The sequence below is a fragment of the Mercenaria mercenaria genome, chromosome 1, assembly GCF_021730395.1.
Source record: "Mercenaria mercenaria strain notata chromosome 1, MADL_Memer_1, whole genome shotgun sequence".
Classification (NCBI taxonomy): domain Eukaryota; kingdom Metazoa; phylum Mollusca; class Bivalvia; order Venerida; family Veneridae; genus Mercenaria; species Mercenaria mercenaria.
The window spans coordinates 13,656,358-13,672,792 of NC_069361.1; the positions used below are offsets into that span (position 1 = coordinate 13,656,358).

Consider the following 16,435-nt stretch of genomic DNA (forward strand, 5'->3'; position numbering starts at 1 on the left):
ATCACTCCTAATGATGTTGCATGCATAGCAGCAGGTGTAACGAGTAACAACGCCAGCGGTACCATGAACCGGAGACACACAGCGTGGCACTAGTGTGTAGACTTAATAAAACACGATACCGCGTACATCCCAACGGCAATAACAGCGCTTACAATCATGGTTGCCTGCTGATTTCTGCGCGTTAAAAATCGTGATATCACTGGCTGTGTACAGTGACCTACCAGGTACTTGCATAGATTCTAAATTCTGCTTAGCTTTTTGGTTTATACTGTATGGAAATGGCTTATAAGAAATTCATTTTGTGGAATGTTCGGTGTTACACCAGCTACAACGGCCTCAATGTCCGACAGACGCTAATAATTAAATAAACAAAATCAGATTTAACAACCATGAAATATTGCTACGGTACTATGTCTACTATTTCACATACTGGGCATATCGGAACATAAATGATGTATTTAACGGGTGTTTAAAACATGTTTCTGCTATTTATAATTTTTAACTATCAAGCCATAAATTATGCGGAAACAGAAATTTACCTATTACCTGACAACAAAGCAATAGCAGACAAAATAATGATTTCATACATTTTATTTGTAATATGTAATCTATTTAATACATAATGGTATAATGGTACTACAAAATATTTCTCTCCCTTATAAAATATATATGCGAGTTCACTGGTTTACACTCGCTCTCCATCCTCATAAAGGATGGAATGAACCTATGAAATGCTTAAGCTTGCATTTAAGGAGTTTACAAACCCCTAATCTAAGTACTTGAAAGACTTGATCCAATAAGATTTTCATAATGCATATATTTTGAGAATATGCATAAAACAAGAGCTGTCTGTTGACAGCGCGCTCCAATATTCGAAGAATTGATGGTAGTATGGGGTCAAAATGTTACCAGAGATTTTCATACAAAAGAAGAAAAATAAATAAGACAATGTACCTGTATTTGTGGAACTGGATAAGCGTTGCACTATACATGTATGGCAATTTGTGACCATGAAGGTAAGCAAGTGTTCAAGTGTTTCAGTCATATATCTAACAGTTTAGACAAAATATGGAATGGTATGTGAAACTTAACAAATTTCTATGTCAAAAAAGGGCCATAACTGAGTTAAAGTCCTAGTCCTAGTTATGTAGTCATGCCTCCATATGTAGATTTTGATGGTAAACAAGTGGTCAAAGTTTCAAAGCCATATGACAAACAGGGTAGGCAAAATATGGACTGTTATGAAAAATTTTCAAAAAGGGCCATAGTCCAAAATGGGCCATAATTCAACCAAAATAGTTGACAGAGTTATGTATTCTTGCCTACAGATGGAGATCATGATGATAAACAAGTGTTCAAAGTTTCAAAGCCACATGTCAAATAGTTTTGACAAAACATTAACTTGTACGAAAACTGAACCAATTTCCAAGTCCAAAAAGGGCCATAATTCAGCCAAAATAACTGACAGAGTTATGTACTCTTGCCTACAGGTAGAGACTGTTCTAATAAACAAGTGTTCAAAGTTTTAAAGCCACATGTCAAATAGTTTTTACAAAACATGGACTTGTACGAAATCTGAACCAATTACAAATCCAAAACAGGTCATAATTCAGCCAAAATACTGACAAAGAGGTATATACTTTTGCCTTCAGGCAGAGACTGTTATACTAAACAAGTGTTCCAAGTTGGATGTAAATATCTTCGATGGTATACAAGATATTACAATTTTATAAAACTTTATCCAACGCCGACGACGGAGTGAGTAGTACAACTCTCCATATTCTTCGAATAGTTGAGCTAAAATGGGGAAATTTTCCTAAGCTAAACGAAGCTTGACCATCCCTCCTGATGCTCATATTTGAATATATAAATACTCGATTGCCGTCATCGGGAAGAATACCAAAGATCCGTTTAAATAGTTACACTGTTAAAACATACATAATCAAACAAGTTTTTTTTCATAGAAAAGAAGACTTGTTCATTACAAAACGCCAAAGTTGGTGACGCTAACATAATTTAAGCTGTTCCCTTGACGATGTCAATCGTGAATCCCTAAAGCCACACCTTATCCAGTATAATTTCGGTTGCTCTCCCCATAAAACTGGATGATTGATATTACCGGACTGTAATCGGTTTCAAATAATATTTGCAAAACGTGCTGTGAATTTTGTATGACGCAACATGTAAACAGCATGAGCTATAAGTTCATAGGTGGCAAGTACATGTATTGCCAAAGAAACCACCATATCGATCAGATTTAATGATTCAAAATATTTGAAGGCAAGTTGCAAGTCTTAAAATGAAGTCATATGGATGAGGCATTTTAAAATCCTCGAGTCTATTTAATAGATACATTAAATTTCCCTGTTTCCGACCGCTTTTCATATTTCAGATTATAATGACTAATAATAACTTTGCACTGAGTGGAATAACAATATTATACCCTATAAGGATAGTACAATGTAATAACAATATAAAATATCGTTGTGCCTTATAGCATAAATAGTAGCTTAATAACTTCATTTATAATTAATAATTTCATTGTCTAATGTATACCTCAAAATTTGAAATCAATCCTTCACAATTACACATTTCATTACAAATAAATATTTCCAACAATGTCATAATAAATATCATAATTGTGCTGACTTGCAAGCTATTTTTATTTAATTGAACACCACAATATCATATGAGCCACGCCATGAGAAAACCAACATAGTGGCTTTGCGACTAGCATGGCTCGAGACTAGCCTGTGCATCCGCGCAGTCTGGTCAGGATCCATGCTGTTCGCTAATGGTTTCTCTAATTGCAATAGGCTTTGAAAGCGAACAGCATGGATCCTGACCAGACTGCGCAGATGCACAGGCTGGTCTGGATCCATGCTGGTCGCAAAGCCACTATGTTGGTTTTCTCATGGCGCAGCTCAATTATGTTTTTCTACTGAACATCAACAGTTATAATCACCCAGCATAAATTTATCAACTTATTTTGTGAGGATCTTCATGGACATGCTTTGAAAAAACAATTTTGCCATTTTTAAACATTAATTTCTACTCATTTTAAACTTTGCAATTTAAAACAATAATTTTTCAAAACTTCCATATTGCTAAAATACATCATACTGGAGTTATATTTCTCCAAGCAAGATTTACCATTTTCATAAATAGCTAGATTAAACATATAAACATATTTAAATTACTTTACATTTGTCCTGAGCTTTTCATTTTCATGTTATGTAATTAACTAAACATTTAATTGAAAACATGGAAACACACAGACTAGATGACTGCTTTTATAACTGTTAACGTCTAAAAAAACTACTGCACTACTGTCTGTTCCTACAAGTAATATAATGTTCTTTAAAACATGGTTCTGCTTTACACTTTTTCATCATGAAGACATGAAGACATGAAGACATTAATTAACAAACAATTGTATAGCAGAAGCATTCATGCTTCAAGAGTTTTGTTACATTCTAATTACATTGTATTTGTTATCAATGTCTTAAATTCTGTCAATCTTCATGACATATTGTTTAACAACAGTTCATGTTTTTAAACAGGTTACTAAAGAAATTGATATCATAATATTAAATTGTTATGTGTAACATTTTATTTGCTACTTAACAAATGCAAAATGCCCACAAAATATTATCCTTCATAGCTGTGACAGCAATATTAATTGACTGATGCCCTGCAATAAGTCTCCTCCCATCCAGTAAATTACTGGATGAGAAGTACTGAAAGCAGCAGTAATTGAATTTTCTTAATTAAATGTTTTTTCCAAGTAGCATAGCTATATGGTATAAAGTCATTGTAATAGTATACACTGCTTAGTGCTATCCTTTTCTGGATAATATAATGTCCGATTATCAATGAAAGTTAATATCCAATCTGCAATACCAGACCCAATATATACCCTCTGAATATTTATATCAAATTCTAGAATGAATAACACCATAATATCACAAATCTTGGTATAATATTTACCTACATGTAGTTATAATGCATAATATCAATTTCAGAGCCTAGCTTTCAGGAAATGTGCTTTGTCTTGCTAAATTTACAAACCTTGTCTAAACATTTGCCCAAAAGAAATAAAACAGATTAACAAGAACTTGTCATTAGATGTGACAATACATTCCAATGAAAATTCGATTTTTGTTTGAACTAACAATTTTAACACATGTGTGATATACCTTTATATATCAAACTATAGAAAAATTAAACATATTCTTTCAGACATAATGACAACCTACTACAAAAATAACTTCAGACCTAACAAAATATCGAGTAGCTATAACTCAGATAACAATAAAAACAGCTGATGAGTTGGAACAGAAAGACAAATACAACCAAATGCATTACAAGCATTTTTACATGGTGCTGTGTCAAAAATTAACTAATAAGCCCTTTTTCATGACTGGTACTTGAGCAATTAAGCAGAATTACATAAAAAACATGAACTATATTATAACAATAATAATACTATGACAGGGTACTAAACAAAACCAACAAAAATACTGGAATCACATAATGCCCTGTATCAACATCTGTACAATTCTTCGGAAGGTCAATCTCAAATGTATCACAGAAGTGATAAACAGTTAAATGGTTAAGCAACTGAATTTAGAACATATACAACCCTTTGCACCAATTAGCTGCAAACTGCAACTTTGCGTAGGTGATCACATAGGGAGTATTTCAACTGATGCGGACACAGCTGCTGCGGTTTATATGTTATTAAAGTATCACTAGCTGCAGCTGGATCTACAACTCAACAAACCATGGAGTGAAGGTGCCTTCTTTGGCCTTTGGGAACTGAAATTATAAATGCTTGCTGCTTACTTACTTGCCACAACACATATGATTGTATGAAAAGTAAACATAAAATACATGTACATGTTTCTTGATGTGTGTACATCCACAACAAACATAATATAAAGTTGCTACCGAAGATTTTTCATGGATTAAAATCATACCGTATTACATAAATGAGCCGCACCATGGGAAAACCAACATAGTGCACTTGCGACCAGCATGGATCCAGACCAGCCTGTGCATCCATGCAGTCTGGTCAGGATCCATGCTGTTTGCTAACGGTTTCTCTAATTGCAAAAGGCTTTTAAAGCGAACAGCATTGATCCTGACCACTCTGTGCGGATGCGCGGGCTGGTCTGGATTCATGCTGATCGCAAATGCACCATGTTGGTTTTCTCATGGTGCGGCTCAAATATCATAAACTAAAATACTAGTTAAATGATATAAAAGCAGTATATACTGTACCAGATCTGTGAACTGATCTTCACATGCCATCCTTACACGTTCTGGAGTGGCTGGACTAGGAAGTATAAAATTCCCATGATGTCCAGCATCCGCACGTGCTGACGCTATGGCGTCCTTGGCAGCAAAAAAAACTGATGATGATAGAAAAAGAGGCGGTTCTCCAATAGCCTAAAATATACAAGACAGAGGATGTCTAAACTGCATTTAACCAATAATAAGACAGACAAAAACACCAAAAATTTACACGCCAATGAAAAAATACTTGTTTCTTGTTTTCATTTTTTTTTCAATAAATGCTATTTATTAATTCTTTGTTTTACTGAATTTTATAAATATCTCTCTGGCAAACTAAAGTCATCTTGTCTTACTCTAGATGTATTTATTACTGCACATAAGACAACACGTGAGCCTATTGACATTTTTAGGAGCTACGTGGGCACCTGGATATAGGCTGTTGGCACCTGAATGCAAAGTAAGATATTTCATATCTCTGAGAAATAGCTTTTACACGAATGTTGGCTGGGTTCAAACCAATAAAGCCACCTTCCTTCAGCAGCCAGACTGCATTACTCCCTTGGCTGGCTGCTTAATACTGCACACTTACTTAATGCATCGAGTATACAGACCCTGGAAATTGGGCTTCTTAACTTCAATTCTAGTTCAAGTTCATCTGAATGTTCTGTGTGTCTTACTATGCTTATTTTCTGACCAGCATATAACTTAACTGATCCAAATTTATGACAAATTGTAATACCTTTGAAGAATAAACAGCCTTTTCGTTGACACTGCCTTTGAGCAAGGTAACATTGAACTGTACAGGTATATCGCCAAAACCAGGTATCTTATAGTTGCCAGGTCCTCGTGTATACAGAATACCTTTGGGGGAGATCTTTTGTTGCTCCATCATCATCAAGCCGTAACCCTAGCAACAAAAAGTAACAAAAATAACTTCATCAAAATAGTAGCAAAATAATATCAGAATCAAACCTACTGGTTCTACAGTGTCGAACACGTGCAAATACACACACACACTCCACCTTTACTCTGCAAGTTTTAAAATAAAGGCTATTTCTTAAAAAAATGATTTCTGTATAACTTCTAGTATTACATTTGCTACTGAAAGATGCTGAAATGTTTCAACAGTCTGAACTAAAATGCATGTTACAGAGTAGTGTGTACCTTTCAAACTCATTTATTTCTGCTCTGTCTTGTTTGCTTGTAACCAACCACAATATACAAAAGGAAGTTATCATTAGTTTGCAATATTGCATATTGAATGATTTTCCACTTAATAAAAATCAATCAAGGCAAATCTTCGACAAATAAATTACAATAAGACTTGTATTCACATCACTCTACAGGAAAAGTAAGTTTATCAAGTTTATACATAACTATGCTAAAATAACTCTACCTTAGTTGGGCAACCAGGACAGGAAAATTAAATTTGATCAACAAAAAGTCATGCCCCAGAATGTATGACCAAATATGATGTTTTTTAGATTTAATGAAGGTCAGGGTCATCTATATATAGGTAAGTTTGTAGATCCTGCCACAAGGTCTGTTGAATGTGAGGATGAACTAAATTGGGTCATTATATGGGCTGTAGGTCCAAAAATTTTGTTTATTAAGGTTTTAAGTGTAAAGGTCATGTGAGGGTCAAGATCATTTATATGTAGATCAGTTTGTAGGTTTTGCAACAAGGTTTGTTGAGTAAGAATATGAACTAAAGTGGGTCATTACATGGGATGTAGGACCAAAAATGTTGTTTATTAAGGTTTAAAGTATGAAGGTGAAGGTCATGTGAGAGTCAAGGTCATTTATTTATAAGTCAGTTTATAGGTCTTTCCACAAGGTTTGTTGAATGTGAGTATGAAATAAATTGGGTCATTTTTCTGGGATGTAAAATTGTTGTTTAAGATTATAAGTTTGAAGGTGAAGTCATATGGGGGTCAAGTTCTTCTCTGTGTAGGTCACTCTGTAGGTCTTGCCACAAGAATAATTGAGTGTAGGTATGAACTAAATCAAGTCATTAATATGGGCTGTAGGCAATATGGTTCCTATGGACAGATGAGAGTCAAGGTCATCTTGGTAGTTTAATTTCAATCCTGAATAGTAGCCAGTTACAATCATTATGACCCAAACTGTTGTTATTACTAAATTTGGTCATTTATGTGAGCTGTAAGACCAAAAAATGTTATTAAGGTTTTAAGTTTAAAGATGTAGGTCTTACGAGGGTCAAGGTCATCTTTATATAGGTCACTTTGCACTTCTTGCCACAAGAATTTTTGAGTGCGAGTATGAACAAAATTGGGTCATTTATGTGGGCTGTAGGACCAAAAATGTTGCTTATTCAGGGTTTAAGTTGAAGGTAAAGGTCATATGATGGTCAATGTTAGTACAAACTAAATCAAATCATTAGTGTGGGCTGTAGGCAATCTGGTTTGGTACGGACGGACAAACAGATGTTAAGGTTTTAAGTTTGAAGTTGAAGGTCAAGGTCAATTATATATAGGCCAGTTTGTATGCCTTGCCACAAGGATTGTTAATTGTATGAACTTAATTAGGTCATCAATGTGGTCATCCTGCAAAAGATCATTCAAAATATTCACACCAAGGTATTTTACTGAGGTAACAGATTCCAGCAGTATGTTATCCAGTCAGTATTGTTATGGAATAAGACGTTTTTTCCTTGTGATGCAGATAATTATACACTTGGAGGGATTGAATTCCATATCCCAGTCCAACTCTCACTTTTGTAATGTTTTAAGCTATTTTGGAGGGTATTAAATTATCTGACAGATGTAAGTGACAAGTATATTGCAGTGTCATTTGCAAATAGAAAAACTTTAGACTATCACCAGTGTTCCTGAATAAACCTCTGCTTTTTATTGTAAAAACTATTTAACTAAGTTGCACACTGTGAATATACTTCAAAATAAGTACCTGAGTAAAGCCTCCTTCTATCTGTCCAATATCTATTGCAGGATTCAGACTGACTCCAACATCCATCACTATATCAGTTCTTAGCACCTACATGTACAAACAAATACATGATTACAGTATCTACATGTACAAACAAATGCATGATTATAATGCCTACATGCAGAAACAAATACATGATTATAAGAATACACCCCTTACTTTAGTTTCTATAATATTTTGGGGGACTCCCAGAAAGCCTTACTGCAAAGTTAGTGTTCTTAACCTAAAACAGTTTCAATGAGAAATGAGAAACAAAGTTCTACAGATGAAGTTTGATCCTTTAAAGTGGTTTAAAAAAAGAAAATTTCAATAGAAACAATGAATTTCTGAAATATGTCAATACAGATATATAGCAAAATGAAAATGACTATGATATTTTACATGTATATTAAATTCTGGTACTTCCAAATCGATTGCACTGGTATTAACTGCACAGTCTCCTTGATAACCTGACAACTTACAAAATTATAAACTTCTCTTTCTTTTTATAGTTTTTTATGGTACTGTTTTCTGATTCCTAAACACTGTTACTTAAATACCAACCACTTTTATCTTACTGACATTTAGAAATCCTTCAGAAGTATTTTTCTCTCATTTTATTTTACTCAAGACCTGCAAACCTGTGTTGAACTATAGACCAGTCTATTTCTCAAACTACCGACTGATTTATATCAATGTAATAAAAACAGTTATATAACCTGATGGTCTCCAGTTAGACAGTCTATCTCAACCTCTGAACAAGCTACTCCACTTGTAAAGTAATTGAATGGTCGTCCTTTCCCAGTGTTAAAATCATATCCTATTCCAGGAGTTCTACAAAAATGACATGTATATCTTACAGAAAACTGACAGATTCAGGTCTCCAATGTCCATACAATCTTAGTGCTACTGGATGTCATCGGTGTTGAATTTTCCATGCCTATCAATAACAGACTCAGTCAAACAAGTCTGCTATTATTTTTGTTTGGTTTGTTGCATTCCATGCTACCAAAGGATCTTTTTACAGATTACAAGGCATAAGGCATAACAGTGACAAACAATTCAAGTATTTTCTCCATAATAATTTTCATACCTCACCTCGTCATAGCATTGCAACAATTTACACTTGAGATAATTACAACTAAAATAAGAGCTGTCCGTAAGACAGCGCGCTCCACGATTTGACAGTAAAATGAATTATGTCTCAATAAGAGACCTCTACTTTAAAAGGAAGACACACCATGATATAAAAAGACCCTACTACTACAGATGATGATTATAAAGAAATATTTTTTATTTGAAGTCATTATCTTTTAAAGTACCAAAGATATGTCTATAAACGAAGCTTTCAAAAAAGTTTAACATGAAAATAGTTCCAAGTATAACAACTTGGTGACCTTGACCTAGGGTATAATGGGCCCAGCCCCTGCACATACTTTGTTTGTATGCTGGACAATGTTTATGTAAAGTTACAATAAGATATAAGCAATAGTAACAAAGATATGACAGAAAAACAAAGGTTGCCAAAAAACTTTAACCTTAAAAATAACCCAAGTATAACACCTTGGTGACCTTGACCTTATGTATAATAGGCCCAGCCCCTGCACATACTTTGTTTGTATGCTGGACAATGTTTATGTGAAGTTACAGTAAGATATAAGCAATAGTACCTAACATATGACAGAAAAACAAAGGTTGCCGAAAAACTTTAACCTTAAAATTAACCTAAGTATGACACCTTGGTGACCTTGACCTTGGGTATAATGGACCCAGCCCCTGCACATACTTGTTTGTATGCTGAACAATGTTAATGTGAAGTTACAGTAAGATATAAGCAATAGTAACAAAGAAAAACAAGAGCACCGCCTTGCAGGTGCTGACGCTCATCTGATTTTTTTTTTATAACACAAAAATTGTCCTACTCATGATTTTCTAAGTCCAAAATGGGCCATAATTCTTGCAAAAAGCAGGATGGAGTTATGTTTCTTGACGTACAGAGTCAGCTTATGATGGTGAACAACAGTTGCAAGTTTCAAAGCAATAGCTTTGATAGTTTAGGAGAAAAGCTGACCTAAACATAAAACTTAACCAAGAAATCTGGTATTTTCTAAGTCCAAAAGGGGCCATAATTCTTGCAAAAAGCAGGACAGAGTTATGTTTCTTTCTTTACAGGGTCAGCTTATGATGGTAAACAAGTGTTGCAAGTTTTAAAGCAATAGCTTTGATAGTTTATGAGAAAAGCTGACCTAAACATAAAACTTAACCAAGAAATCTGATTTTCTAAGTCCAAAAGGGGCAATAATTCTTGCAAAAAGCAGGACAGAGTTATGTTTCTTAATGTGCAGGGTCAGCTTATGATGGTGAACAACTGTTGCAAGTTTCAAAGCAATAGCTTTGATAGTTTAGGAGAAAAGTTGACCTAAACATAAAACTTAACCAAGAAATCTGTTATTTTCTAAGTCCAAAAGGGGCCATAATTCTTGCAAAAAGCAGGATGGAGTTACGTTTCTTGCTGTACAGGGTCAGCTATTGATGGTGAACAAGTGTTGCAAGTTTCAAAGCAATACTTTAGATAGTTTAGGAGAAAAGCTGACCTAAACATAAAACTTAACCAGGCAACGCCGACACTGATCAAGTGATGACAATAACTCATCATTTTTTTTTTCAAAAAATTAGATGAGCTAATAAAGGTTGCCAAAAAACTTTAACCAAGAAAGCTCACGCCGACGCTGATGCCAGGGTGAGTAGAGCTAAAAATGATGAATGTTCTTATTTTTTTACAGAGCTGTTTTACAGGGGTATGAGACACTAGAAGTGATATCTTTAGTTGTAAACGTGAATTTTGATCCAAAAGGGGTAAAGCTTCAATCACCCTGTTATAAGTTTTTAAAATAACATTAGATTCTGTATTGGTTCTAGAGATATTCAAGAAAACTACTGGAATGATCTGACTGGACATTTTTTTTAGTGCATAAAAGCAGTCAGAGTTATGAAACCTGGTATGCGAAATTGTGTAATGATCTTTAAAAGCCTCAAAATAATACTTGTATGGATTCCAGAGATAATCAAAGAAAACAACACTGCAATGACTAGACATTTTTGAATGCAAAAAGATAAATAATAATACGTGGTATCTGAACATGTGATATGTTCCTTAAAACTTGTTTCGAAGTAATATCTGCATTCGTTCCAGAGATATTCAAGGAAAACAATTCAGGACAGATGGGACAAAGTGATTCCTATAATTATAGCCACCCAAACCTGGTTTGCTGAAGCATAATCATTTATTTACAGTTTATAACATATTAACAGTTTATAGCCAAAATATATGTACTTACTACAATTTACAAAGAATATCTTCCACTACCAAGTCAGTTTTATAAAACACAAAACAAAAGTATGTCTTACTTATAAAATCCAGTAGCTGAAAGACTTATCCTATTTATATATGCTGACTTTATCCAATCCTCCCATGTTCCTTTGGGATTTTCCAGCATTATTGGTTCCAGTCTTTCTAAGAGGGTCTTGCATGCATTCTATTTAAACAAGGAACAAAATGAAAGAACAGGAAGAAATAATTAGGAAAAAGATATTTCCATATTTTATCATGCTCTTCCACATCATATTTCAACCTGATAGACATACTAAAAGCATACTGAATTCAACAATTTGCAAATAATGCTTCATTTAAATAGAAAGTGGAGCATCTCCTTATTATATGAATTGTATATCATTACTCAATACAACATTAAAGTCACCATTAACATAATTATATCTTACAATGACTGCCATGCCATTGAGATCAGAACCACAACTTGCAGCCGTCGCCGATGTATTAGGTACAGTATTGGTACCCACTTCACTTGTATGGATCTTCGAAGCTGGAATCCGTAGAGCTCTGCTTGCAACCTATATCAAACATAATACGTCGGATTAAAAAAGCCTTCATTTCATTGGCAACAGAGCTGTGTTATGTTTTTAATTATCTTGTCTAAAGTAACTTGTAATGTCAATGTACATTCTATAAACCACATAAAATGTTAGAAATCACATTTTTTGTAAACATACACATCTCAAAATTCTAACTAAGTTGCAGCATACACAACAATTTGCTTAGCACTAACCTGTATCATTTTAGTATGTTGCCCCTGTCTGATCTCCACAACAGCACCTGTCTTACCTGTATTATCTCAGTATGAAGCCTTTGTCCCATATCATTTCAGCATGTAAGCCCCATTCCATCTCTACACCAGAATGAGTCTTCCCTGTATCATTTATGAATGTAGTCCCTGTTCTATCTCTACAACATCATAGGTATTCTCTGTATCATTCTAGTATGTATTCTCTGCCATGCCTCTTCATCAGTATGTGCCCCCGTCCCATAATTTTAATATAAAACACCTGCCCCATCTTAACGTCGGTATGTACCTTCCTTTATCATTTTAGTTACTCCTGTCCCAGCCCTACAATAGCATTGGTCTTACCAGTATCGTTTTAGTATAAAGCCCAAATCCCCCTTCAATATCACAAGGACTTTATCTCTTTAAAGTATGCAGTCCCTGCCCATGTCTACACCAGCATGTATTTTACATGTACCATTTAAATATGTAGCCCCTGTTCCATCTCTACAACAGGATCTTAATTGTACCATTTGAGTATGTAACTACTGCCTGCCATCTCTACAATAGCATTGCTCTTACCTGTAACATTTTAGTATGTAGCCCCTGTCAAGTTTCTACAACAGTATCAACCTTACCTTTATTGTTTTAGTATGAAGTCCCTGTCCGATTTCTACAACAGCATGGGCTTTACCTGTATCATTTTAGTATGTAGCCCCAGACCCATTCATACAATAGCATAGGTCTTACCAGTATAGTTTAAGTTCTTAGACCATGTCACATTTCTACAACAGTATGGGCCTTACCTGTATCATTTTTGTATATAGCCCCTGTCCTATTCATACAACAGCATAGGTCTTACCTGTATACATTGTAGTTTCAAGTACTTATACCCTGCCCCATTTCTACAACAGCATGGGCTTTAAAAATATCATTTTGTATGTAGCTCCTGTCCCATTCATACAACAGCATAGGTTTTACCTGTATAGTTTCAAGTACTTATACCCTGCCCCATTTCTACAACAGCATGGATTTTACCTCATCATTTTGTAGGTTGCCCCTGTCCAATTCATACAACAGCATAGGTCTTACCTGAATAGTTTCAAGTACTTATACCCTGCCCCATTTCTACAACAGCATGGGCTTTACCTTATAATTTTAGTATGCAGCCACTGCCCATTCCTATTACAACAGGTCTTACCTGTATAGTTTCAACTACTAAGACCCTGTCCAATTTCTACAATAGCATGGGACTTACCTGTATCATTTTAGTGTGTAGCCCCTGACCCATCTCTACACCAGCATGGGTCAACAACACTGACCCATCCATATATATATGTACTAAAGCACCAGCCTAGAATTGTAACAATACACATTTTCACATAGGTATATCATCCGAAACAATATTTAAATTCAATGCTTAGCATACCTTCACTCTTCACTTTCATACAACATGGACAAAAAATAGTGTACACTTACTCACCTCTAGACTGTATACGCTCAAAACCTAATATAACTGTATCATTTCCTCTTTACGTACCCAGACTATTATAATCATTCACTACATGTTTGGAAAGTCTAGCAACACCCTATCATTCACTATATATGTAAAAAGCCTAAAATAATCCAATAATTAACTCTAATGCTCCAAACCTAGGATAACCTTACCATCCCTTTGATATTTGCACAAAGCCTAGCATAATTTTATTATTACTCTTTTCCACCAAAGGCAATCATAACCTTATCATAAACTCCATAATATATGTGCAAAACCTAGCATAATCTCATCATTCATTACATTTGTACAAAGGCTATTCATTATGATAATACGAAGTCTAACTTAACTTTACCATTCACTCTACATTGTACATCTCCAGTTATAGTAATAACTTACAACTGTATTAGCACTTGTATATACATTGCATATACTATTCTTACCACATGGCATATACTATTCTTACCAGTATCCCTAAATACTCTACATTGCAGGATCTAAAAAGGTCATTTTTGTCATGCTCTACCTATCACCTTTACAATAAAAGCAACATGTGTACCAGCATATCATGTAACAACTTTGCCAGATAGCACTGAAAGCAACAATAGTGCTCAAAATCAAGAACAAGTTTTTTTCCTACCAACCATAACCAGTATTAAGCATGATAAAGAAAAAACTTGTTTGTTAAATAATTTTCATATATATATATATATATATATATCGAAACATAAATAAACTAAGACTGTCTTTTTAATTTTGGTGAAATTGTTCTATCTCTAAATCAAATTCATTGTCATTATAATACATTAGATTTTTTTGTTAACTCTTACTCATTATCTCTTTATCCCCAAAACTTAAGCAGTATTACTGTAACCGACTTTTTACCTCCTACCATGATATTTGTTCCTGATTTTGGCAAACATGTATCACCTTAAAGCAAGCAAACATATTAAATTTAGTATTTGCAACCTCGGCATACAGCATATGGAGTAATGAGGTCAATGCTATTGTAAGCTTAAAAACAAAGGAAGGAAGAATTTCATACTCCAGCATACAAGTAACCAATTATTTCTTCCTTGACCTCTTATGTCTAGAGAGGCATTTAAAAATTTTAAGCAATGAAAAGCATGACCTCTGTATTAGTAGCAAACAGCTTTCCAAGCGAGTAAGCTCTGTAATTTTATATTTTCAATGAGGTCAACTGAGCAGGCCTTAAGGGGTAGTATACAGCTGGCCATATGGTACAAAACAGATATATCTATAACTGTCCTAACCATTACCCTGTTAAATTTCTATAATGAACTTGCCCATCTTTTAATTTAGACAGAACCATTAACTATTAAAAGGGGTGCTTACTAAAATGATACTGTCTGAATGACAAACAGAATGTGCAGGCTGATCATGATCTACACTGGTCACAAAAATCGTGTCCAGCATGATAAGGGTCAAGTTGTCAATCTTTCAATTTGGACAGTACCATTAACTGTTAAAAGGGGTGCTTACCAAAAAGATACTGACTAAATGCCCAACAGTGCAGATCATGATCAGACTGCATGGATGTGCAGGCTGATCTTAATCTGCACTGGTCACAAAGGCAGAATCAATCATGTCCAGCATGATAAGGGTTAAACCTGCATTGTGACATTTTTCTCTACTCAAAAATGTCATTAGAAGTAGAAGTTTTCCACTCATTATACAAACTGACTGGAGGCCCAATTTTTCAAGTCAGTCTTGCAAAAATCATGCATACTACCCTATCATTTTGTATTTGCTAAATCTTTTTCAGGTACAATGCTTCTGTTTTCACAAAATTTTGCTTTGTAGAAAAATATATCATTCAAACATTCAGACCTGTATATCTTAAGTAGTATCATATTCACTATGAACAAGCTTCAGGCAGTTTAACTTAACTAGGGTCTACTGAACAAGCTCTCGCTGAGGCCTGCTGAGCAGCGCTTTAAGCAGTAAAAGCTTTAGGCGGGTCTACACTGAACAAGGTATCTCTGAGGCTTGCTGAGCAAGCTTTAGGCAGTTGCAACTTAACTAGGGTCTACTGAACAAGGTCTCACTGAGGCCTGCTGAGCAAGCTTAAGGCAGTTGCAACTTAACTAGGGTCTACTAAACAAGGTCTCACTGAGGCCTGCTGAGCAAGCTTTAGGCAGTTGCAACTTAACTAGGGTCTAATCAACAAGGGTCTACTGAACAAGGTCTCACTGAGGCCTGCTGAGCAAGCTTAAGGCAGTTGCAACTTAACTAGGGTCTTCTGAACAAGGTCTCACTGAGGCCTGCTGAGCAAGCTTAAGGCAGTTGCAACTTAACTAGGGTCTACTGAATAAGGTCTCACTAAGGCCTGCTGAGCAAGCTTAAGGCAGTTGCAACTTAACTAGGGTCTACTGAACAAGGTCTCACTGAGGCCTGCTGAGCAAGCTTTAGGCAGTTGCAACTTAACTAGGGTCTACTGGACAAGCTCTCGCTGAGGCCTGCTGAGCAGCGCTTTAAGCAGTTAAAGCTTTAGAAGGGTCTACACTGAACAAGGTATCTCTGAGGCTTGCTGAGCAAGCTTTAGGCAGTTGCA

At 35.0% G+C, this 16,435-nt stretch overlaps 1 protein-coding gene across 2 annotated transcripts in view; it reads right to left on the reverse strand.

Annotated features, from left to right (window-relative positions):
- Window positions 1-573: 573 nt before the first annotated feature.
- LOC123544928 (xanthine dehydrogenase/oxidase-like) overlaps window positions 574-16,435 on the reverse strand; it is a 102,429-nt gene continuing 86,567 nt past the window's right edge. For both annotated transcript variants that reach the window (XM_053540232.1, XM_053540225.1), the window contains exons 26-33: window positions 13,624-13,719; window positions 12,028-12,156; window positions 11,656-11,783; window positions 8,967-9,081; window positions 8,230-8,316; window positions 6,041-6,208; window positions 5,287-5,454; window positions 574-4,821 (exon numbers count right to left, since the gene is read on the reverse strand). In XM_053540232.1, coding sequence (XP_053396207.1) covers window positions 4,771-4,821; window positions 5,287-5,454; window positions 6,041-6,208; window positions 8,230-8,316; window positions 8,967-9,081; window positions 11,656-11,783; window positions 12,028-12,156; window positions 13,624-13,719 — 942 coding nt within the window. In that variant the 3' untranslated portion in view covers window positions 574-4,770. The remainder of the gene's footprint in view (window positions 4,822-5,286; window positions 5,455-6,040; window positions 6,209-8,229; window positions 8,317-8,966; window positions 9,082-11,655; window positions 11,784-12,027; window positions 12,157-13,623; window positions 13,720-16,435) is intronic.